At 64.1% G+C, this 23,366-nt stretch overlaps 1 protein-coding gene across 8 annotated transcripts in view; it reads right to left on the reverse strand.

The window, feature by feature from the left end:
* Positions 1-2,730: 2,730 nt before the first annotated feature.
* The window catches only part of ADGRB2 (adhesion G protein-coupled receptor B2), a 56,390-nt gene continuing 35,754 nt past the window's right edge, over positions 2,731-23,366 (reverse strand). For 3 of the 8 annotated variants that reach the window (XM_068172628.1, XM_068172632.1, XM_068172626.1), the window contains exons 3-32: positions 19,314-19,397; positions 17,785-17,949; positions 16,613-16,777; positions 15,270-15,434; positions 14,418-14,582; positions 14,242-14,343; positions 13,877-13,983; positions 13,005-13,199; positions 12,845-12,913; positions 12,619-12,727; positions 12,398-12,544; positions 11,793-11,868; positions 11,621-11,723; positions 10,720-10,763; positions 9,052-9,178; positions 8,459-8,562; positions 8,087-8,189; positions 7,721-7,871; positions 7,409-7,478; positions 7,225-7,291; positions 7,027-7,112; positions 6,367-6,465; positions 5,516-5,687; positions 5,349-5,444; positions 5,181-5,220; positions 4,391-5,049; positions 4,097-4,132; positions 3,704-3,808; positions 3,511-3,564; positions 2,731-3,399 (exon numbers count right to left, since the gene is read on the reverse strand). In XM_068172628.1, coding sequence (XP_068028729.1) covers positions 3,205-3,399; positions 3,511-3,564; positions 3,704-3,808; positions 4,097-4,132; positions 4,391-5,049; positions 5,181-5,220; positions 5,349-5,444; positions 5,516-5,687; positions 6,367-6,465; positions 7,027-7,112; positions 7,225-7,291; positions 7,409-7,478; positions 7,721-7,871; positions 8,087-8,189; positions 8,459-8,562; positions 9,052-9,178; positions 10,720-10,763; positions 11,621-11,723; positions 11,793-11,868; positions 12,398-12,544; positions 12,619-12,727; positions 12,845-12,913; positions 13,005-13,199; positions 13,877-13,983; positions 14,242-14,343; positions 14,418-14,582; positions 15,270-15,434; positions 16,613-16,777; positions 17,785-17,949; positions 19,314-19,397 — 3,860 coding nt within the window. In that variant the 3' untranslated portion in view covers positions 2,731-3,204. The remainder of the gene's footprint in view (positions 3,400-3,510; positions 3,565-3,703; positions 3,809-4,096; positions 4,133-4,390; positions 5,050-5,180; positions 5,221-5,348; positions 5,445-5,515; positions 5,688-6,366; positions 6,466-7,026; positions 7,113-7,224; positions 7,292-7,408; positions 7,479-7,720; positions 7,872-8,086; positions 8,190-8,458; positions 8,563-9,051; positions 9,179-10,719; positions 10,764-11,620; positions 11,724-11,792; positions 11,869-12,397; positions 12,545-12,618; positions 12,728-12,844; positions 12,914-13,004; positions 13,200-13,876; positions 13,984-14,241; positions 14,344-14,417; positions 14,583-15,269; positions 15,435-16,612; positions 16,778-17,784; positions 17,950-19,313; positions 19,398-23,366) is intronic. The other 5 variants (XM_068172627.1, XM_068172629.1, XM_068172631.1 and 2 more) reach the window with 5 other exon arrangements.

The following is a 23,366-nucleotide window of genomic DNA, read 5'->3' on the forward strand; positions in this document are numbered from 1 at the left end:
CGCGTGAGGGACGCATGGATCTCAATAAACTCGCTAATTAACAACTGCTGGTTATGCTGAGGCAGTAAATAAGCTGTCGTGGGCAACCCCAGCGGCTCGGCTCCGCCAGCGACGTGGTGACAATGCTCCTGCGAAGTGCCTGCTGAGGTAATTAAGGGTAATTAAACCAAGGGGGAACGAAAGCACAGCGAAACTTTCCTCGTTCTCGCGTTTAGGATGATTGTTCTCCTCGAGCTGTTCTTTGTTTGGGGCCCACCCAGCAGCGGTGAACCTGGGTTTGTGTGTCCTGGGGGGCACGGCCCTAAAACTGGCCCCACATCCCATCCCAACCCCAGAACAGAGCAGAGATTAAGGGCAGCCTCATCCCACCCTCTGCAGCTCCCAGGATCCTCAATTCATCTGCAAAACACTTCGGAGGGTTTACAACCGAGGCACCCTTCCCATGCCTCAGTTTCCCTTACTTCCCAGGGTGCTCCCCTGGGTTCGTTGTCCCCAACCCAGTGGCACAAAGCGACCCCGACACCCCCAGGGGTGGCAGCGGTGTGGAAAACTCCGCTCCGCGCAGCTCCTGCTTCCCGTGGCTGTTCCAGAGCACGGGATCGGCATTTCCAGAGGGAAAAAGGAGCCGGATCCCGCCTCCCCAGAACTCTGGCTTGGAGCGGCGCCCAGCGGGGGGATGGAAAGCAGGATCCTGCAGCCCCTGCTCACCATCCCATCATGGAAAAAGCAGAGGCACGCTGTGCTTCCAAGAAACTGCCGCTCCGCCTGCCAAAAAACACGAGCCGGAGCAGAGCCCGACAATTTTGGGGCTGGAGATAATTTTGCCTCCGAGCCCGAAGCGTCACCGCGGCGGTTGTGTTACCCTGGGGCTCCCCACTTCTCACCCCGAGCTCAGCCCCCCCCCGAAAGGCTCCCCAAATCCAGGGAATGAGGGTTGGGATGACGCCGTCCGGACCACGCTGGCTCAGAGGCAGCTGCCGGCCTGGACAAGGCACAGGAGGGAATTCCTGCGGCGAGGATTTCAGCGGCTCAGCATGAATTTCTGCACCAATCCAGGCACAATTCCCCCCTCCCCGCCTAATTCCAGTCAGGAAGGAAAGAGCCTGCAGGAATTCTTTCCAGCTTCATCGGGCCATTTGTGTCCGCGGTGCCAGAACAGCACTTTTGCCTCTTTTTGATGAAGTTTTCTTTCCCGGGGAGCGGAGGGAGAAGCTCCGCGGAGTTCCCGTCCCCCCGCGCAGTCTCAGAGCGGCTTCTCCATCATTTCCGCCCCCTAAACCGCACATTTTTGGCACTGGGGGGACACAGGCTGGCTCCCATGGGAGCTGCAGATGGAAAACGGCTCCAGAGCTCTGGGATCTACTCCGACCCACCCCGCACCCCCCGTCCCGCAGGACTGGGGGCTGTCCCTTGTCTCCTTATGCTGGGACACACCACGAGCCTGTGCCTCTCGCCCGGGCTCCGTTCCCTCGCCCCATCTGGCGTCTCCATGAGTAATAAAAGCTGCTAATTGCCAACAGATGCCCCAGGAAACCCTGGCGCTGCCTCTCGCCGCTGTGTTTGGCTGGGAAGGAGAGGAGGGGAGCTGGAGCAGGCCCCGGATCCCCCAAAGCAGGGGGCGGGGGGATCCCAGTGCGTGGCAGCTTCCAGAAACCAGAGCTGGAGGATGTGGCTGCAGAATTCCAGCAGAATTTCCAGCAGAATTAGGGACCAGCGGGGGGACACCCCAGGGAGGGGATGGTGCCCCTGGGGGCTGGGAGCCACGCCCGAGCCCCACGGCAGCCCCTGGCTGTGCCCGGACCTGTCACCCACGGTCCTGACCCCTGGCATGGGCAGCAAAAATCCTTGTGCTCGTGGCAGTCCCCTCCCTGTGCAGCTGGATCCCTCTTAGGAGGTGGCAGCGGAATAATTTGGCTTCTTCCACCCGCTCCTCTTCACTCCCATCACCACAGTGGAACCCAAATGGCTTCTTCCAGTGCCCCAAACCTGAACTGGGCACTGCTGGGATGAACTGGGCTATGAAATTGGTACTTCCATCCCCTGGGGGGGGCTTTGGAGAGGCTCCCCCGCTCCAAGGGTCACATCCTGTCCCAGTGTCCCAGCACTGGGGCTGGGAGCAGCCCTGTCCTATCCCATGGTCCGAACCGGGCAGTGGCCACCAGCCCAAACTGGGCAGTGCCCTTTGCTCTTTCCAAGCCTGTCCTGTCCAAGGAAGCCCTCAGGAAGGCTTTTCCCAGAGGGAAGGAATAGATGTGACCAGGATCTGCTCCCACCATGGCACAGCCATGACACTCACAGCAGGAGGATTTCAATGCCGTGATCCCACCATGGATCAAAATCTCTCATCCCAGATGTGCTGAGAGCCACCAGCAGAGATGTCCTCTCCTCCAGCACCGCTGTCCTGACCCAGCTCCTGCTCTGGGCATTCCCACCCACAGCTGCTGGTCCTGCTGCTCCATCTTCCATCCCCCAGCTCCGGATGCCAGGATGCTCCGGCAGTGCCAGGCAGCCCACCTGGAGCGGCTCCGCGTGGTGATGACCTCCGAGGTTCCTGATTTACTCACAGATTAATTACTCTGTAATCACTGCTCCCGGTTCCCATGATCAGATGCTCGTTTGCAGCGCGTGGGTGCAGGATCAGCCCTGCTGGGGGGGTGGAATTTTTGGGCAGAGCAGGGTGACACCGGGTGACAGCTACCCCCAGGAGAAGCATGAGGCGGCGGCCGCGGCCCCACGGCACCACAGAGAGTGAACTTTTATTTCCAACAACGACAGCACCTGCCCCGTGGGGTGGGGACAGTGGGGAGGGCTGGGAGAGGGCGGCCGCGGGGGTCCCGGGGTTGGGGGGGTCCCGGGGGGCGGCCGCTCGCGTGCACACGGTGCACGGCGTGAAGAAACATCCCGGTAGAAAAGAACGAAGGTCTGAGGGCCTCGATGGCCGGTCCTGCCCCGGGGAGGGGGTGCAGGCGTGAGCGTGGGTGAGCATTTTGGGGGGGGAAGTTGCGGGTCCCCTCCACACCCGCGTCCTAGGGGTGGCAGGAGGAGGAACCACGCGAGGACGAGTGGGAGGCGGCTCTCCCGGGGGAAGGAAAACGGCTCCGGCCAGGCAGGGACCCCCCGGCTGCCCCGGAGCACGGAGCAAACCCAGCGCATCGGCTCGCGGGGCCGCGCACGGGGCAGAGGCGGCGGCGGCGGGCGCGGGGCTCACACCTCCGTCTGGAAGTCGCCATCGGCCGCGTCCAGGCCGGCGCAGGGGCTGTCCCAGTCTGCCCGGCACAGCTCCAGCCGGTCCCGCTGGGCGCTGGGCAGCGAGCCCAGTGTCATCGCCTTGAATGTGCTCCATGGCTTGGGCGGCGCGGCCGGAGCCTTTGGCCGCTGCTCCTCGGGGCTGGTCACATCCTGCAGGGTGAGGGGCAGCTGTGGCCAGCAATGCCTGGCTCTGTCCCACAGCCACCTCCTGCCCTCCCCAGGATGGGATGGGACAACCCCCAGGGGGGGCTCAGGACTTACGTTGCCCGCGCTCTTGTCCCCGCCGCCCGACGAGACGCTCCACCGCTTTTCTCGCTGCGGAAAAACCCCAGCGCTCAGCCCTGGCAGAGCCCCTGGGTGCCCTCAATCTCCCTGGGGTGCCACAGTCCATGCAGGAGGAGGTAAATGCTTGCAGGGTGCACACCAGGGCAGGACGGGGCCTCCAGGACCTCACCTTGGAGGAGCCGGTGGACGGAGCCCGGTACCGGTCCAGCGTGTGGAATTTCTGGTTGAGCTCGTGGTAGAGCTCGGAGTGGCGTTTCCGTGTGTGCATCACCTTCTGCGGGGGCAGAGCAGAGCCTGTGGCCTTCGGTGCTGCCCACTGTCCCTCGGCACTGTCCCCTGTCCCTCGACACTGTCCCCATCCCTGTCCCTATCCCTGTACCCCAGACGAGCAGCAGAGCCCACTCCACGCTCATCATCGGTGTTTTAATCCAGAGCCAACGCTTGCTACTGCCTGGTCTAAACCCCTCAGAGCTCAGGAGCTGCCGGCGGGGCAAAGGGAGTGGGGACAAACTGCATCAGTCCCCCACGATGGCACCAGTGACCCCTCCATGGCAGGACTTACCTCAAAGTCCAGGTCAGAGTACCGCAACCTCTTCCTCTGGCGGGGGGACAGGCAGGAGCAGGGGGAGGAGATGGAGAAGAAAAGGGAAAGGTCTTTGCAGGGCCAGGATGAGGGGGAACAGGGTTTAGGGGCTCATGCCAGCCCCAATCCATGCCCGGCTGGGGACATGGAGCTCATCCCACCAAGGGTGGGATGGCCAGGGGGGAATTCATGCAACCCTACGCGTGCACTTGTGTCCTGGGCACACACATCCCTCCCCACTCTTGTGTTCACGCGCACCAGCCCCCCGCTCACCTCCAGGGACCCCACTTTCATGGCAGAGCCGGGCACGGTGCGGGGCATGGTGCGGCTGCGCTCCGACAGCTCCGAGGCCAGGATCTGCCTCACCGTGGGATGCTGCTTGAACTGGAGGCCGTAGGGTGCCTTCACCGTCGCATAGGGCTGGTTGAGGTTCACGTTGACGTGATCCACGGCCACAAAACCGGGATAGGCGTCCCCCTCGGCCACCGGGCGCCCCGTCCCGCTGGGCACCGCCTCCTCTGTGCCGGCACCGAGCGTCCCCTCGTCCCGGGGGAAAGGCTTGAGGCTGCCAGTGCGGCGGGGCAGCATCATGTAATCGCTCTCGCGGGGGGGCTCGGGGGCCCGGATCCAGCCGTATTCCAGGGGCCGCAGGCTGCTCTCGGTGCACAGGTAAACGGGACCCGGCGCCTCCAGGCTGAGCTGCTGCGCCGGCGGCTCGCCCAGCTCGGTCAGACCCGCCACCACGTTGGGCGTCATCTTGGGCACCTGCACCAGGATGCTGGCGGGGGGGATGTTCCCAGGCAGGCTGGAGAAGCCCAGGCCACCCTCTGAGGTTGTGTTGAGCTTGGGGTCTTCGTCTCCGTCCAGGGAGATGCGGGACAAGGTGCCCGTGATGGTGGCAGGGTTGCAGGTGTTCACCTCTTTGAACAGCACTGTGGGCAGGGATCGGGGTCAGAGCTGGCCCTGAGGGTCCCACGGAGGGTGGGGGACACAGGAGAGACCCCCTGGCTCGTGCTGCCTGTCCCTCCCAGGTGTGGCAAGGTGACAACAGAGGGGAGCTCACCTGTCTGACACGCCAGGTCAACGTCCTTTTCAAAATCTGTCTATAAAAATCCAGAAAGAAGGGAGAGAGCGAGAGAGAGAGGAGAGAGAGAGAGGGAGAGAGACGGGGAAATGAAGCACCATGGCCGGCACAGGCAGCGGCGGGGTCTCCAGGGGGGGACCCACTCACCAGGATCTGCACCTGCCCGTTCTTGCAGGAGTCGGGCGAGTTTTCATTCTCCTCGCTCCTGCACCCCCCCATCTGACACTTCACCACGTCCTGGACCTGCGGGGACAGAGCCGGTCACGGCCCCGCGGCCAGGGCTGTCCCCCGGCACCCCTCCGGCGCCGCCCCACCTCTCGGCGCAGGAAGCCGTGCACGGTGATGATGACGAAGCCCTGGACGGAGTTGAAGACGGCGAAGAGGACCTGGAAGAGGATGGAGCGCCGGTCGGTCATGGCGAGCACGGCCGACATCCAGGTCAGCGCCAGCAGAGGCAGGACCACGCAGGAGCTCCACAGCGATGCCCTGGCGCAGGGAGAGAGGGGCCGGGGTGAGCCCGCGGGGCGGGGCTGCCCCGGGACAGACCCCGAGCACCGCCCCGCTCCCCCGCAGCAGCCCCCCGAGCCTTGCCCCGCGCCCCACAAGCATGGCCGGGGCTGTGTGACCCAGCTGTCCCCTCTTCCTCGGTGTCCCCAAGCCAGCGCCGGCTGGGAACTGAGGGCTGAGGCGACCTGTGGGCTCCAGCCCTCCCAGGTGTGTCCCTGTCCCCTCACAGCCACAGGGTGCTTGGGGGACACGGGACCACCGCCACCATCCCACGGCCACCAGAAGAGCAGAGAGGGGATTTTTTTTTCCCTCTTTTTTTAGCAGCGAATTTTGGGGCTGCCTCTGTTGTGACTAAACCCCCGTGAGCAAGGACTTCGGCAGCCTCTGGAAGAGGGTCCCGGGGACACCCCCGAGCCCGTGCCCCCACCCCCAGGCCAGAAGAGCCCCCCAACCCCAGCGATGAGGTGACCTGCCATGGGAAGCCATGCCATGCAGACGTGATGGGACGCCCCGCCCCGAGCACACAGCATCACCCTTCCTTCCCCTCGGGGACCCCCCAACCCGCCCCCCAACCCCTTCGGGGAGATGCCCAGAGCCCCCCCCCCCCCCGCGCTGTGCTCGGGGCGGGGGGCGCGGCGGGCGCGGGACGGGCACTAACATGGCACTGCTGGCGGTGGCGGAGGTCATGGCCGCGCTGGACACCACGCCGCACTTGGTGCATTTCAGCAGCAGGCTGCCGCACGGGGGGGGCTTGGAGCTACGAGCCCAGCGCCCCCCCGGCGCCCCGCGGCCAGGACCGGGCCACGCGGGGGGGGGGGGGATGCAGGCACGGGGAGAGGGGAGGGAGCAAGGCAGGACGGCGGGGGAGAGGGCGTGGGGGACGGACAGATGGATGGAGGGATGGATGGACGGACACAGGCAAGAAGCAAATGGGAGGAGGAGAAGAAAGAGAGAGAGAGAGAGAGAGAGAGAGAGAGAGAGAGAGAGAGCCGGGTTAGTCGAGGGCGGCAGCTGTTAATGGCGAGGGGGGTGGCCAAGCGGCAGGGGAGGGGGCGGGCATGGAGGGGGGGCTGCGGCCTGCGGACCCCCCTTCCCCGAGGGAAGGAGTGGGGGTGGCTGCCCCCCAAATTCTACCCCTCCAGCAGCCCCCAACAAGGGGCTGCGCTCACCCCAGGCTTGGCCCCCGCCGCCCACGGGTGCGGTGAAATCTGCCCCACCCTGAGCCCGCTGCCGGGGCACCCCCGTGCCCAGCCCCCGGCAGGGTGCAGGGGTCGGGGGGCAGCCGCGGGGACCCCCCCGCGGGGCGCAGGGCACTTACCCAGCTCGCTGCTTTTTGGACTTATCTGAAATGCCGTCACGGGACATGAGCTTGTTGAAGACGATGATGCCCACCAGCATGTTCACCTGCGGGAGGGTGGGCTCAGGGCTGGCACGGAGCCCCCTGCCCACGGCAGCAGCTGCCACAAGCCCCCCCGGGGGGGTTTTGTGGGGCGCAGGTCTCTCGGGGGCAGCTCACCAGCACGATGACAGCAGCGGGTCCCACGAAGGCGTAGAGCAAACCACCCTCCAGCGAGAGCCAGCAGCTGCAGGGGACCGAGGGAGGCATGTCAGAGGACAGCCCTGTGGCTGTCCTGTCCCCTGCTCACAGCCAGCCCGCAGCTGCCGCCGTGCCCCACCCCGTGTCCCCTGTCCCCACGTACTAGCTCGCTGTCCCGTAGCCTTTGGTCCGTGTGAAGCCGACGGAGACGGCAACCACGAGGGCTGGCAAGCCTGGAGAGGGGACACGGGGCTGGAGGAGCTGGAGGAAGGTGGCACTGACCCACGCTGTGCCAGCCCCAGGGGTGGGGACAGCAATGGAACTCCTCTGAAAGCTCCCCACGGCCTGAGGGTGCCACAACCGAGACACCTGGGTCTGCTTTCCTCCGCTGTGCCTCAATTTCCCTTCTGATGAGCCTGGGAGGTACTGGGGACGGGCGAGGGGTGCCCCCCTCCCACCCAGGCCGGGCTCTTACCCCATCCCAGGCACAGGAAGCGCTTCCTGACCAGGCGTGTCCGGATCCGGCCGATCACCGCCAGGTAGGACTGCCAGGCCTCGGTCAGCACCCAGCAGAAGGACGAGAGGAAGAAGAAGTGGAGGAAGGCGGCGGTCATGGTGCACACGCCCTGCAGGGTGGGGACACGGGGACATCAGGGGGACACGGCCACATGCCCGGCACCGCGGCGGTTAAACCCCCACGCCTGGCGAGGTTTGTGTGGAGTTAATCCCGGGCTCGAGTTAATCCAAATCCAATCTAATGCTGGGAGCCAGCAGGGGACCAGGCGAGTGGCCTGGGACGCCACCGAGGGTGGCAGGGTGGTGGCAGGATGGTGGCACCCACCTTGCTGAGCATCTGGGACTGGCCCACGAGGATGAGGATGTTGGAAGCCAGGATGGAGACGCAGAAGTTGAGCAGGATGATGGAGCGCTCCGACTTGATGAACCTGCGGCAGGAGCGCCGTGGGGCCAGCCTGTCCCTGGACCTGGCCCTGGCCCTGGCCCTGGCCCTGGCCCTGGCCCTGGCCCTGGCCCTTGTCCCATGCTGCCACAGGAGCAGGGATAGTCCCAGGCAGCTTCTCGCACCCAGGTTCTCCGTTCCCATTTATCCCATTGATGTTGAGCCTTCCCCGGTGCCGTGTCCCCCTTTGCCACCCCCTCCCCACACGGCCTCACGCCCCAGGTGCCCCCCAGGTGCCCGTGTGCCCTCGGTCACCTCCAGAAGGCCGCGTAGATCACCAGCAGGGTCAGCAGGGCCATGCAGGACACGGCACAGCCGATCATCAGCGGCACCGACGGTGTCCCCGAGGGGTCCATGGCCTGGGGGGACACCGGGGGGACTGGCTGAGCCCAGCCCCCTCCCCACTGCTCCCTGCCAGCCCCTTGCCCCCTCTGGGCCCTCCACCCCCTCACTGGGACCCCCGGGTGCCAGATGGGGTCAGTGACAGTGGTGGCACAGCCAAAGGGGGGATTCCTTGCCAACAGGGGATGTGGGTGGAATAACAATGGGATGCCCCCTCCCCTCCTGGCATGGGGCAGCGTCCTGTATTGAGCTCTAGGGACCATGGCAGCCCCTGCCCACACAAACCCACCCTGCTGGGGGTGCTGGGGGTGCTGGGGGGTCCTGGGACCCTTCCCCTGGCTGCTGGGGCGCACCCCCACCCTCCAGTGCCCACCTCATCCTAGGAGGAAATGCTCCGTGCCCATCCCCACCCTCCCTCAGGACTGCCCCCACCCAGCCCGGGGGTCACCCCCACCCACATGCCGTGTCCCCAGCAGGCTGGTGGCTGTCCCCAGCCTGTCCCCTACCAGGTCTCTGGGCAGCTGGGCGAGCACAGCGAAGGTGGCGAGCTGGCGGCACTGGCATTTGGTGTGCGCCGGGAGGGTCTCCAGGGTTTGGCAGCTCTCCGTGTCCCAGTTTCCCAAGCCAGCATCCCTGATTAATGGGAAGAGAGCAAGGGAGAGCAATTTGAAATGATCAAACACGCGCAGCCCCTCACGCCTCTTCTCCTCCGGAGTTAGTTAACCCCTTCCTGGCCTTGCCAGGAAGGGCACTGCCAGTGGACCCCCCTGAGCTCGGGGAGGGGGTGAAACCATCCCAGCCATGGGCTGATCCAGTGGGAAGGCTTTGGGTTTAATCATCCCACAGAGATTTGAGGGGGAAGAAACATCACGGAGAGGAGCAGGGCAGTGCCAGGACAGGCAGGAACAGCCCCAAGAGCTCCCTGGCACCTGTGTCCCCTCCCAGGGGGGTGATGATTCCCTCTCTCCATGGGGATCCCTCCCTCCATGGGGTCCTCTCCCACCATGGGGATCCCCCATTATGGGGACCCCTCTGCCTTTGGAAGCCCTCCTGCAGGTGGGGACCCTTCTGTCATGGGGATTCTCCTGTTAGAAGGAACTCTGCACCATGGAGATCCCTCTTTTATGGGCACCCACCCCCTTGGGGACTCTCCTGCCATGGGGACCTTTCCTGTCACAGGGACCCCTCCTGCCAGGGAACCCCAGCAGAGAGGGGGGTGGCACTGCCATGCCCAGGGAGAGCAGCCACAGCTCCCAGCACATCAGGAAAACTGGGAACGGGGTTTGTGGGACAGCTGGGGACTGTCCCTGGGGCCGGGCTGGGATCCGCCACGCTCATCACAGCCAACACCTCCCCACCGGTTCGGGGGATGAACTGGAACCAGTGACCCCGAACTGTGGCACTCCCGTGGCTACCTGGGCAGGGGGCTGGCAGTGCCCTCCCGCAGCCCACAGCGCTGCCCACCCCCCTTCCTGCCCTACTTTCCCTCATTCCTGCCAGCATTAACAAATCACATCTGGCAGCCTGGCGCGGGCGGCCCCGCGGCTCCGGGGCCACATCGATCCCGTGGGAGCTCAATTCACCCGTGCCAGTGGGGCTGGGATGTGGGAAGGGATGGTCCCGGCTCCTCGTCCCTGTTCCTATCCCTGTTCCCATCCCAGCTCCCCCATCCCTGTTCCCCTTTCCCTGCTCCCATCCCTGTTCCAATTCCCTGTTCCCATCCCTGTTCGCCCATCCCCGCTCCCTGTCCCTGTCCCCACTCCAATCCCTGTTCCCATCCCTGTTCCCTGTCCCCATCCCTGCCCCCGTCCCTGTTCCCATCCCTGCTCCCTTTCCCTGTCCCCGCTCCAATCCCTGTTTCCATCCCTGCTCCCTGTCCCTGCTCCAATGCCTGTTCCCTGTCCCTGTTCCCATCCCCGCTGTCTGTCCGTGCTCCCTGTCCCTGCTCCAATTCCTGTTCCCATCCCTGTTCCCTATTCCCATCCCCGTTCCTGTTCCCTGTCCCTGCTCCAATCCCCGTCCCCTGTCCCTGTTCCCTATCCCTGTTCCCATCCCTGTTCCCTGTCCCTGTTCCCAATCCCTGCTCCCCTCCCTCCAGGCAGCCCCCTGTCACTGCCAGCCCCGCCCTGTCCCCAGAGTGTCCCTGTGTCCCCGTGCCCCTGCCCCTCACTCACGTCCTCGTGTAGTCCCAGGTGACACACTGCGGGTGGGACGTGCCCTGCGGACACAGGGACACGTTAGAGCTGCCCCCAGCCCCGTCCCCACCCCACGGGGGGATGTGGCCCTTGGGGACATTCCCCGGGTGTCCCAGGGCTGGCATGGCCCCACCGTGGTCAAAGGGACCATGCCACAAACTGGGAGCTGCTGGTCCCTGCCTGGCCCTCAGTGCCTGCAGATGACAGGGACCCACATGGGACTGGGAGGGGACACGGTGATGGGACAGCAGGGTGACACATGGATGGCGTGGGAGGGGAAGGGGACACTCATGGTGGCGATGAAGGGACTCGTTCATGACACGGGAGGGTTGATGATGAGGAAGGGAGGGGACAGTCACGATGACAATGTGGGACATGGGACACTTTTGTGGATGACACAGAGGGGGTCACTCACAATGACGTGGGAGGGGGACACTCAGTGATGATGAGGGACATGAACAGTCACGGTGATGTGGAAAGGGGGACACAGGGGGACAAACACTGATGACATTGGAGGAGGACACTTACATTGATGTTGTGGGAGGAGACACACTGGTGACGTGGGAAGGGACATTCACGGTGGCATGGGAGAGGGACACTCACACTGGTGCCATGGGAAGGGGGACACAGTGACGTGGGAAGGGACATTCCCAATGACAAGGGAGGGGACAATCACATTGATGACATGGGAAGAGACATTCCCGGTGCCAAGGGAGGGGACACTCACATTGATGACATGGGAAGGGACATTCCCGGTGCCAAGGGAGGGGACACTCACGTTGATGAGGTGGGAAGGGACATTCCCGGTGCCAAGGGAGGGGACACTCACATTGATGACATGGGAAGGGACATTCCCAGTGCCAAGGGAGGGGACACTCACGTTGATGATGTGGGACAGCTCCACCAGCACGAGCGGCTCTGCCGGCCGGGTCGGCGGGCGCACCGTCACCGTCAGCACCTTGGAGGTGACAGCCAGGGGGCTCCTGCGGGAAGGGACACGGGCTGTGACAGGCCGGGGGACAGCAGGGGACACCGCGGGCCGCGCCGCTCACCTGGGCGGGGGCAGGATGAGCCCCAGCGTGCGGTACAGCACCGCCCCGATGACGAAGTGCGACGATTCCTCGGCTTCTGCAGAGAGAGCCACGGGCTCGGTGACACGCGGGAGGGGACACACAGGGCACACACGGGCACGCCAGATGTGCACCCAGATGTGCGCTGGCACACGCGCACGCCCCCAGAGTACGCGCGGTCACCTGCACACGCCCCAGGGGTGCAGCTCACGTGTGTGTGAATGGGAGCCAGATGTGAGCCCACATCTGCAGCAGGTGTGCACTCGTGGACGCCTCCAGATGTGCACGCTCACGTGTGTACACACCTACACACTGCCAGATGTGCGGGCTCACACACATGTGCACACACGTGTGCAATTCCAGATGTGCAGGGTCACACACGCGTGCACATCCAGATGTGCACTCACATGTGCACGTTCACACCTGTGTGCACACACCTGCACGCTCCCAGATGTGCACACTCCCACCGTGCACACCTCCAGATGTGCAAGGTCACACACCTGTGTGCTGTCCCGGGCGTGCAGGAACATTCAGGTAGACACATGCCACCCTGCCAGGTGTGCACACACCTGGGCACTCCCGCTCACCTGCCGAGGCGAGGCTCAGCACCTCCCTGGGGATGAAGAGCTTGTCCTCGGAGCTGCGGGCCCAGTCCTTCATCCCCCGCCGGCCCTTCATGGGGAAGTTGATGTCGCTGGACACGGCGGATACGGGCTCCCGCTGGATGCTGGTCACTGTCAGGGGACACGGGTGTCACCTCCCCGCTCCTGTGTCCCCCTCAGGTCCCCACGCCCGCCCTGCCGCTCACCCAAGTTGTCGGTGACAATGAGGGAGCTCTGGAAAGCCTTCAGCGCATTCCCAACCAGGTGGATGAAGTCCTCCACCACCTTCATCAGGTGCACGGAGCCGGGAGAGACCTGCGGGAGATGGGAGCAGCTCCGGAACCACCGGGATGCGCCACTGCGGTGGTGACACACCCCCTTGGGGATGGGGACATCCCAGCTGCCACCACGCCCCCTCCCCGTGCCACTCACCTGCTGGGCATCCTCCCACTTATCGCGGTTCTCCGCGTCCACCATGTAGCTCACCACCTGGAAGAAGCGCTGCGGGGACGGGGCTCAGCGGGGCTGGCGACAGACCGAGCGACCGCCACCTCCCCGGGGAGGGGACCCTCGCTGTCCCCCTGGCCGCTACCTGCACATCCTCGGAGGACGGGATGTAGGTGGCCCTCTTGAAGGTGTCAGTGACGTTGCGCAGGATGTCCACGGAGAAGAGCAGGTCCCCGCTGTAGTAGGTCTTGCGAGCCATGAGCTCCAGCAGGCTCCGCACCACCTGGGACATGCCCTCCCCTGCCAGCACCCGCTGGCCCTTGGCCAGGTGCTCCCGCAGCTGGTATGGGGAGGGGACAGCGGTGTCACTCTGCTGCCACCACCCCCCAGCAGTGCTGTGTGTCCCTCATCGCCCCCAGAGCCCGGGGGACGCTGCAGAGTTAATTAAGGCAGCTGCGGGACGCACAGGTTGAGGGTGTCCACAGAGGTTTGGGGACATCCAGGGTGGTCTGGGGACATTCACCGGGGTTTGGGGACATCTATGGGGTCTGGGGTCATCCTCCACATCCCAAAAGCCTTTTCCCAAACACGTGGGAAAGCAGCTCAAACAGTCCAGCTCAGGGATTGGGACATTTTTCTATGCCTGCAGAGATCTGTGGGTGGTCACAGGAGTCTGGGGACATCCAGGGAGGTCTGGGGACATCCCTGGGGGTCAGGGGGCATCCTCTCCATCCCAAAAGCCTTTTCCCAAACACTCAGGAGCACAACCCCCCTCAAGCTCTTGGATGGGATCCCTATTCCCACCCTCACGGGGATCTGAGGGAACCTTCCCATCCCAAGAACCATTTCCCACAGACACAGACAGGATGGGATCCCCTTTCCCCGCCCATCCACAGAGCCATGCCTCAGTTTCCCCATGCCAGAGAGGTGAGGTGGCTCTTGGAGTGCCAGGGATGGGGCAGAGCCCCAGGGACAGGGACAGGGGACAGAAGGGGCCGTGCCAGAGCGGGCACCTACTGAGAGATGCAAGTATCTGTACTCGTGGGAGACGCAGCGGGCGAAGCTGGGCACACCCCAATAGGCGACCCCATGGGGGCTCAGCAGGCACCGGCGGCTGGCAGTCCCTGTGAGGGAGATTTGGGATTGGGGCTGGCACTGCAATCCCTTCCTGGCACCCCGATGCCACCCACAGCCCCCTGCGCAGCTCCAGGGCCAGGGGATTTAGGGGTGCTTGACCACCCCAGTGTCACCCACCACACCCTGCCCTGCTCCAGGTGGCTTGACCCCAATGCCACCGCCTGCCCTGGGGCTTTGGGGTGCTCAACCCTGATACCACCCACCACTCCCTGCCCTCCTCCAGCCCTGGGGACATCTGGGGTCACCTGTGGCGTTGGGGGGACATTTGTTGTAGATGATCTCCCCAGCAGCCGTCTTCTTCCAGGTCATCAGCATCACGTACTCGTCCTTGCACATCTCGTGGTAGGCTGGGGGGCAAGGGGGGGTCAGCACTGCCCAGATGTGGGGTGAGGGGCGCTGGGGGGTGTGGGGTACCCCATACCTGGGCACTTCTTCTCGTTGCAGGTCTTCACCTCCTCGCCGGTGCCCTCGCAGGGGTAGCCCTGCATGCCCGTGCCCTCGCACATGCGGAAGCGCCGCTGCCAGCCGGTGTCGCAGGTCTTGGAGCAGAGGCTCCAGTGGTTCCAAGGACCCCACTTGCTGTCTGCTGTGGGGATGGGGACACTGTGGGACACCCGGCTCTGCACACGGAGAGTGGAACCCGCGGAGGGATGGGGATGGGGCACCATCGGCGCTGCCCTACGCGCTGTGAGCGGAAATCCCGCGGGGTATGAAATACACGGATCAGTGATTTAAATCTCTTTCAGACCAGACCGGCATCCTGCTGCAGATGCCCATCCTGCTGCAGATGTCCCTCATTCCCTGCCACCATCCATGGGCACCATGGCACAGCCACCACCTCCCTCTGTGGCTGCCACCGGTGCCACCACATCTCCCACAAAACAAGGAGCGGCTCGAAGGACAGGATGAGGACCCCATGGTCCATCCTCTGCCCGGCGTCCCCACGCCCAGAGCTGTCCCCAGCCCCGCGTGCACACCTGAGATCTCCCTCGTGCTTTTACGCCCAAAGCACGGCGGGACCCGCCGCCACCTGGCACCAACGGGTCCCCAGCGCGACCCAGGGTGAGGAACGTGCCAACCCCCGTCTCCTCTCGCTGAGATGTGCCCGGTGATCCCTGGCATCACCTTCAGGCTCCCCGCAGTGGAGGGGGCCGCCAGCACTCGGGGTGTCACCGGTGGTGACACCGCGGCAGCGCGACGACGGGGCCGTGCTGGGCGCCGTGCCCCGACGCGCGGCCGTCCCCCCGCTCCCCCCCAGCGCGCGGGGCCTTACTGGGACAGGTGGGGTTGGAGCACTCCCGGGCGTCGGCGTGGGCCCCCCGGCACTCGGCCCAGCCGTGGGCCGAGACGCTGCACTTGCGCGTCCGCTGCTGGGTGCCGTTGGCGCAGGTGACGGAGCAGCGGCTCCAGGCGCCCCACTCCAGCCACTGCCCTTCCACTGCGGGGACAAGGAGAGCAGCGTCAGCTCCCACTGCACGGCGGCCACTCGGCCGCGCCGGCCCCGGCTCGCCATGACCCGCACCGGGCTCGCCAGGCAATGGGTCCAACCTACGGATGTGCTGGCTCGTCCTGTGCCGGCTCGTGCTGGCGGTGCTGGGAGCGGGGATTGTCACTGGGGCTGGCCCCCGCACTGGCTGAGACACGAGGGACACGCTCAGGGTGGGGACCCTGGTGTTGCTCGCGCCGAACTTAGCGTTTCTAGCACCCTTGGAAGTGCTCCCAACCAAACCCAGCGCCTCTGGCATCGCTCCTGCCAAATCCAGAAGATCTGGCATTGCTTTCCACCAAATCCAGCAGCCGTGGCATCACTTCCAACCAATCCCAGAATTCCTGGCATCACTTCTGGCCAAATCCAGCATCCCTGGCATTGTTTTTTAACAAATCCAGCATCCCTGGCATTACTTCCAACCAAATCCAGCATCCCTGTCATCACTCCTGCCAAACCCATCATCCCTGGCATCTCTTCCAACCAAATCCAGCATTCCTGGCATCATTCCCTGCCAAGCTCAAGACTCCAGCAGCATCTCCACGGGACAGCCGTGGCCAAAGCGGTGTGCCATGAGTGCTGTGGCCCTGTCAGAGCTGCTGCAGGAGCAGCTCCTGAGCTCCCTCCTGCTCCTGCTGCCCCGTATCACGTGGGGCAACATCTAAGACGTGGCATCCCTGCCCGTCACTGCAGAAACACCACAGCCACCACCAGGGCCACTCCTGGCACACAGGAGGGACAGCTGTGGCACTGCCAGCTGTGCGCAGACAGACCCTGCAGCCAACCCCCTTGGTCACCTCCCTGTACCCCACAAAGTCCCTGTGCCACCCCAGTGCCGGGCACAGCAGAGGCGTAGGGAAGGAGCCACCTCCTCTGTGGTGCCCAGGCTGGATCCTTGCCCATGCTGGGGTCGTGAGACCCCGGCACAGCCAGCAGCACCGAGTTTCCACTGGGATCTCCAGCAGGGACGGGACGGTGCACCCAGTGTCACAGCACCCCTGTGTCCCAGCTGCCCGTGGCGGTGCCAACCATCCCTCATGGCACCAGGAGCGCAGCCCTGGCGCTCAGCTGGCGCCGTCTCCTGGCATTCCCGGCGGGAAGAAGGAGCGTGGGGAGAGGGAGGTACTAACCCGGGCAGATCGCGATATTGCAGGGCTTGGCCTGCAGCTCGGGGCCCTCGCAGGCCTTCCCCCGGTGCCGCGAGGCCGCGCAGCGCCGCGTCCTGGTCCTGGCCCCTCGCCCGCAGGTCACCGAGCACAGGCTCCACGGGGACCACTCCTCCCACGTGCCGGGAACTGCAACACAGCACAGCCCAGGGGCTCCAGCCTCCGAGGGGTCCTGGCTTGGCAGACCCCTCGCGCCCTGCCCAGGGCTCAGCCGGGCACAGTTCCCAGCACTGCCTGCCCCATTGTCACCCCAGATCCCTGAGCTGGCAGCGCTGCTCCAGCCTTCTTTTTGTGGTGCTGGCATTGGCGGCGCACGTCCCCCCAAAGCCACACACGGGTCACCCCAATCCCTGTCAGCACACCGAGCACGATCTGCCCCTCACATCCACGGGAGTTCAGCGCTCCAGGAAAAGGTCAGGGGCCATCCTAAAGGATGTTCCTCCTTGAGCTCCGATATTCTCGGGGTGCCAGGACAGGGCTGCACTCCCCAGTACGGAGGGGAGTGGACACTGCATGTCCTGGGGGTGAAAATCCCTTGAAACAACCCAGATTAGGACAGGGCAGTGTGGCTGCCACTGTGGCACCCTGAGGTCCCTCCCATGTCCCACATGAGACGCACGGACACCACCACGGACGGCCAGGAGATCTTCGGCATCCTGCTGTCACCTGCCTCAAGGCACTGAGCAGCTCAGCCCCCTCCTGCCCCATGTCAGGGGGAACCCCTCAGAATGCCAGGCTCCAAATCCCCCAGGCTCCAGCACAAAACCTTGCGGACATCCAGGAGGAGCCCACAGTTCACCAGGAGAGAGGATGGAAAGGAGTTCCCCAGGCAAATCCCCGGCAGCAGCACCGCTGACAGGGCACAGAGTGCAGGGCACCCATTCCAGACACCTCCCCAGGAGGGACTCCAGAGGATGGAGGGATGCCAACAGCACCCAGAGCACCCCAGCGCAGGGTGGGCACCACAACCGTGCCAAGCCACCCTTCTCATCCACCACAGCACCCTGAGGAGACCCCAGAGACGTCCCAGCAACGCATTCTCTCTGTCCCCACCCGCCTGCTCAGCCCTGCGGGGAGGTGGCAGCGCAGCCCCGCGGTGTCCCCGGTGTCCCCAGTGTCACTGGTGTCCCCCGTACCTGGGCAGGTGGCGGTGTTGTTGCAGGTGCGGGTCTCCCGGAGCAGCCCGCTGCACAGCGTCCCGTAGGGAGAGGAGACGCAGGAGCGCGTCCGCACCTGGGAGCCCTGGCCACACGTCAGGGAGCACACGCTCCACTGCGACCACTCCTCCGCCGCAGGGTCCCCTGCGGGAAACAGGGAGCCTGAGAGCCCGCGGGGGACAGGGGACATGCCACCAGTGCAGCCCCGCAAAGGGGACAGGGAGCTGGGTGGGTGGCAGCGGTGAGCGCAGGGGTGAGGGTGAGACGGTGGGGGTGACAGGGGGTGGCACTGAGGGTGTCAGTGAGGTGAGGCCTCGGATGGGGCTGGAGAAGGGATTGGGGCACGGGATGGCAGCTGGTGTGAGGGACAGGATCCATGCCAGGAGGGGCTGGCAGGGTGGGCAAGGCGAGCAGGGCAGGGTGGGCAGTGGGCAGCATGGACAGGGTGGGCAGAGTGGTCAGTGGCAGCATGGACAGAACAGACAGGGTGAGCCAGGTGGGCAGGGTGGTCAGTGGGCAGCATGGGCAGGACGGGCAGCATGAGCAGTCACGGGCAGGGTGGGCAGTCACGGACAGGGTGGGCAGTGGGCAGCACGGGCAGGGTGAGCAGTGGGCAGTGTGGGCAGCACAGGCAGTCACAGGCAGGGTGGGCAGTCACGGACAGGGTGGGCAGTGGGCAGTGTGGGCAGCACAGGCAGTCACAGGCAGGGTGGGCAGTGGGCAGCACAGGCAGCACGGGCAGGGTGGGCCGTCACGGACAGGGTGGGCAGTGGGCAGCACAGGCAGGGTGAGCAGCGGGCAGTGTGGGCAGCACAGGCAGTCACAGGCAGGGTGGGCAGTGTGGGCAGCACGGGCAGCCCTCCACAGCTCCCTCTCCCCAGCCCGTCACACGCTGACATTTACAACAAGCGGGTCTTATTAAGGTTGATGATGTCTCTGAGGCTCTTGGACAGCCCAGCAGCAGAGCCCATCCATTTAAATTAAATAGGGATAGATGGGGGAGGGCTCCAAAGGGGACTGTTTGTCCTGGAGACAGACAGAACGTGGGCTCCGTGACACCCGCAGTGGTGACAATGTGCTGGTGTCACACAGGGACCCCGAGACTGGACAGGGTCACCACTGGGGTCACCCAGGAGCTCCCAGTGGGGCAGAAGCCCTGTGAGTGTGGCCGGGAATTCTGCACGCCAGGCACATGGAGCAGAGACGGGGCCCATCCATCTCCCGCTCGCCTCCGAGCCCTCCGACCATAAATCAGGGAGGCTGGGGAGGGGGGAGCAGCACGCTCCAATTACCCAGATGGATTTGCCAAATAAATACATTTGAACGAAACAATTAATAGATTTTTTTTTTACAACCCTCGGAGGAAAGTGCAGAGGAAAAAATATATAAATGGAGCAAATTAAGCCAGTCCGTGGGCAGGGAGCTAAAGGGAGTCGCTCCATCTCTGTCACCCCTGCCCAGGTGCACGAGCCCGGTGTCACCAGTGTCCCCCTGCCTGTTCCTGGTACCTGTCTGGGCCATGTAGACCCCGGGTTCATCCGCTGACCGCGGCCACTGAGTCTTCACCTTCTGGTTCTCCTCAACCGCATTGCCTAGGAGAGAGAAATGCCCGAATGAGAGTGGGCAGGGGACAGGGATGGGGACAGCACAGCACGGGACATTTCAGGGGGGTACAGGGATGCCTGTCCCCATGCTGACACTGCTGAGAGAAAGACCTGGTGGAGCATCACTGAGCACACTCCCAGTGCCCCAAACGTGTCACAGCTACCCCAAAATGTCCCAGGGCTGGCAGCTGGACTCCAGCCCAGGTTGCCACGTCCCTGGTGCAGGCAGGGTGCCCGTGTCCCCACCGTGCCAGGCGGAGGTGCTCTCCCGTCCCCACTTATCAGCTCGCTGCAGTGAGGTGGCACAAATTTATGGCTCGGCTCACCAAAAATAACAAGTGATCCATCAAGAGCACTTGGCGTGAAATTAACTGGCATGTGCGGGGCCCGGCGGGGGACGTGGCTGCAGGCACAGGGGGACACCTCCCTCGGCATCCCCCACACCCCCGAGCCACCTCCCTGTCCTCCAGAGGGACTCCTGTCCCCAAATCTGAGCCCTGGAGTTCCTGTGGATTCATCCCAGCTGCTCCTGCTGGATGTGCCATGGGGGACAGAGGGACAGCACCATGGATGCCACCCCAGGGATGTCACCCCCAAAGATTCTGTCACTTCACTGCTGTGACAGCCAGGAGAGCAGGCAGGGACGGCACAAGCACCTGCCAGCCAAACACAGCGGTGTCCCCAAGGGATGGAGGGGAGGTGGCATGGGGACACCTGGCACCTGGCAGGGTGCTTTGGGCACGTGGTGGCTCCCACTGGGACACCGAGTGGGGACACCCAGCCCCAGGCAGGGAGCACAGCCTGCTCTGGCACTGTCTGTGTGTCAAAAAGCCCCAAATGTACCGAGTTTTGCCTTAACTCGGGGTAACCCCTCAGGGCTCCCCACTGGCACCCTCAGATCCTGTCCTTGGACATCCCACTCCAGAATTCCCACTGGCATGGGAGACACAGGGGGACCTGGGGACACTGAGGCGATGCCCAGGGGGGTCTGTGGGGCCACCGGGCTGAATTCCCCACAGGGCCACCGCCCTCTGGGAGCGCCACAGCAGAATTACACACGGCACGGCAGGAGCCTGGGGAAAACCATAAATCCCGAGGATATACGAGGGCGTTCTCCCTGGCTGTGTTCGACAGAGACACCAAATTCAATTTCCTTCGGAGAGCATTAAATCCTTGCCTGTCACTGCCGAGAGGCTGCAGCCAACCCTGACACCACACCCCACCCTGCCTGGGGGTCTCCCAGCACCCCAGCACAGCACAGCTGTGGTGAGGTGATTTTGGGGACATCAGGGGTGTTCTTTGGGGACGTCAGGGTGAATCCCAAGGCTGGTTGTGTCCTTGTCCCAGCAGCACCTCACTCGGGGTTGGTTTCTGAGCAGGGATGGGTTTGGGGTGAGGGAAACCCAAAACTGGAACTGCTTGGCCTCGACACAGCAAGGTCACCCAGAGGCCATCGAAAAGAGGGGGGTCACACCTTTGGGGGTCTTTAGAGGGAGCACACCGCCTGGAGCTTGGAGCAGCAGGGTTGCACACACCCAAAGCCACCGCACAAAACTCCAAGCCACCCACGCTTCCCGCCCATGTGCCTCATCCCCGAATCCCCCTGGCAGAGCCTCCCCGTGGCGGGGATGACGCGGGCGCCGAGGACCCCGGGGTCACCGCTGTGGGGAGGCTCTGGGCAGGCGCCAGCCCCACGTCGCTGCGGCGGAGGAGCCGCTGAGATCAGCGCTGGGCGCCCGCCAAGCCTCAGCTCACAGGCACCATTCAGCCCCCCGGCCCTGTGTGCCACCATCCCCCTGAAAGGCGACCATTCTCCACCCTGGGGGGAGGCCAGGTGGGAGCCCGGGACCCCCCCTGGCTGCATGAAGGGCGCTCTGTGCTGCGGCCCCGCGGCTCAGCGCGGTGACACCCGGGGGGGGACGGTGGCAGCGGCGTGGCACAAGGGGTGGCCGAGGCAGCGCGTCACCCCGTGGCTCTGTCACCGCACTAACACTGAACCTCCGGGCGCTCCAGCCTTTAATTGGATGTCAAATGGAATTTGGAGAAGGAGCCGGAGCTTGCGCCGCAGCCGTCACAGACGGAGAGGCGGAATGTGGCACTGAGCCTTGCCAGCTCTGCAGGGACCCCCCTGGCCAGTGCCCTGTGCCAGGCCCGGGGGAAATAACCCCAGTGAACTGCCCCTGGGGATGTGCTGGGTCCCCTGGAGGAGCATCCCCCTTCTTCATCCCATCCTGCATCCCAGTTCTCCATCCCATCCTGGATCCCAGTTCTCCATCCTATCGTGGATCCTGCTTCTCCATCCCATCCTGGATCCCAGTTCACCATCCTATCGTGGATCCTGCTTCTCCATCCCATCCTGCATCCCAGTTCTCAATCCCATCCTGTATCCCAATTCTCCATCATGGATCCCAATTCTCCATCCCATCCTGCACCCCAGTTCTCAATCCCATCCTGTATCCCAATTCTCCATCATGGATCCCAATTCTCCATCCCATCCTGCATCCCGTTTCTCCATCCCATCATGGATCCCAATTCTCCATCCCATCCTGGACCCCTCTTCTCCACAGGCAGCCCCAGCCACAGCAGGTGCCACCCCTCGGGCACGGGGTCAGCCAGGCTGACCTTGGGGCTGGCACCTGACCGTGGCACTGAGCCCTTAATCACCCACGGGGAGTGGCGTTTAAAAGGGGAAAAAAGAGACAAAACGGGAAAAGAAAAAACCCATAAAACGAAATCAGCTCAAGCAGCTCCCCATGGGATGAGGCGATTTAGAGCCCTGCAGCTGTAACGGACCGGGGATTTAGTGGGGGAATCTGCCCGTAATGACATTTAGCTCCTGAAATAAATGCTAAAGCCCAATGAAATTATCTCTACACCCCCAGCCTGGCCCGGCCCCACCACCTAATCTGCAGGATAAAGACCCCGCGCAGCCCAGCTGGGGATTGCTCCTACCCACGCATCACCCTGAGGCTGCTGAAGGGAAAACATCTGGCCAGATGTGTCCCGAAATCCCCGTATCACCTCGCCGGGCTTGGCACCGCAGACACAGGCAGCATCAAGGCAAAGCAGCCCTGCCGCGGATCCCGTTGCCGGCTGCTCTATCCTCAGCCGTTCCCACAATCCCGGAACGAGCAAATGGCCTCATTCCGCCTGCTTAATAGCCCGGCCGCCGTGCCGTGACATCCTGCCTGGAATAACAAGCGCCCAGGCTGCAGCAGTCAAGGGTAATTTGCCACGGCAAAGGGTCATTTTACCTGAAAATTGTTTTCCACGTCTTCACCAGGGCACAGCGAGTTGGCTCCTGCTCCTGCCCCGTGCCAGGGAGGCGGTGAGTGAGGCCAGGGAGCCACGTGGGATGTGCCAGAGCAGCCGTGGCATCAGCCCTGGCAGCGGTGGGGTCACCGTGGCATTCCCAGGGATGGCTGGGCCATGGCAAGGGCAGAGCAAGCTGCAGCTCCAGGGATTTGAACTCATATGGATTCCCTGCTCCATGCACAGTGTCTCACTGGAAAGCTCCAGCCCTAAGGTGTGTGCTCAGGCAGGATTCATCCATCCTGTGGATTCCCTGCTCCATGCCCAGTGCCCAGCTGGCACCATCCTGCCCTGGGCTCAGAGAAAATTTATGCCCTGCTCCATACAGAGCACGCAGCTGCACCCTGCAGCCCTGTGGAGTGTGCACGGGTAGGATTCACCCGTGGCATGACTTCCCTGCTCCATGCCCAGCATCCAGCTGGCACCAATCCTACCCCAGCAGTGTGCATGGGTGGGATCCATCCATTTCCCCATTCTCTGCTCCGTACCCAGTGCTCCACTGGCACCCTCCAGACCCTGGATCCATCCATTTCACCATTCCCTGCTCCATGCCCAGTGCCCCACTGGCACCCTCCAGCCCCTGGATCCATCCATTTCACTGTTCCCTGGCACCCTCCAGCCCCTGGATCCATCCATTTCACCATT

Source organism: Anomalospiza imberbis, chromosome 25, assembly GCF_031753505.1.
Source record: "Anomalospiza imberbis isolate Cuckoo-Finch-1a 21T00152 chromosome 25, ASM3175350v1, whole genome shotgun sequence".
Lineage (NCBI taxonomy): Eukaryota > Metazoa > Chordata > Aves > Passeriformes > Viduidae > Anomalospiza > Anomalospiza imberbis.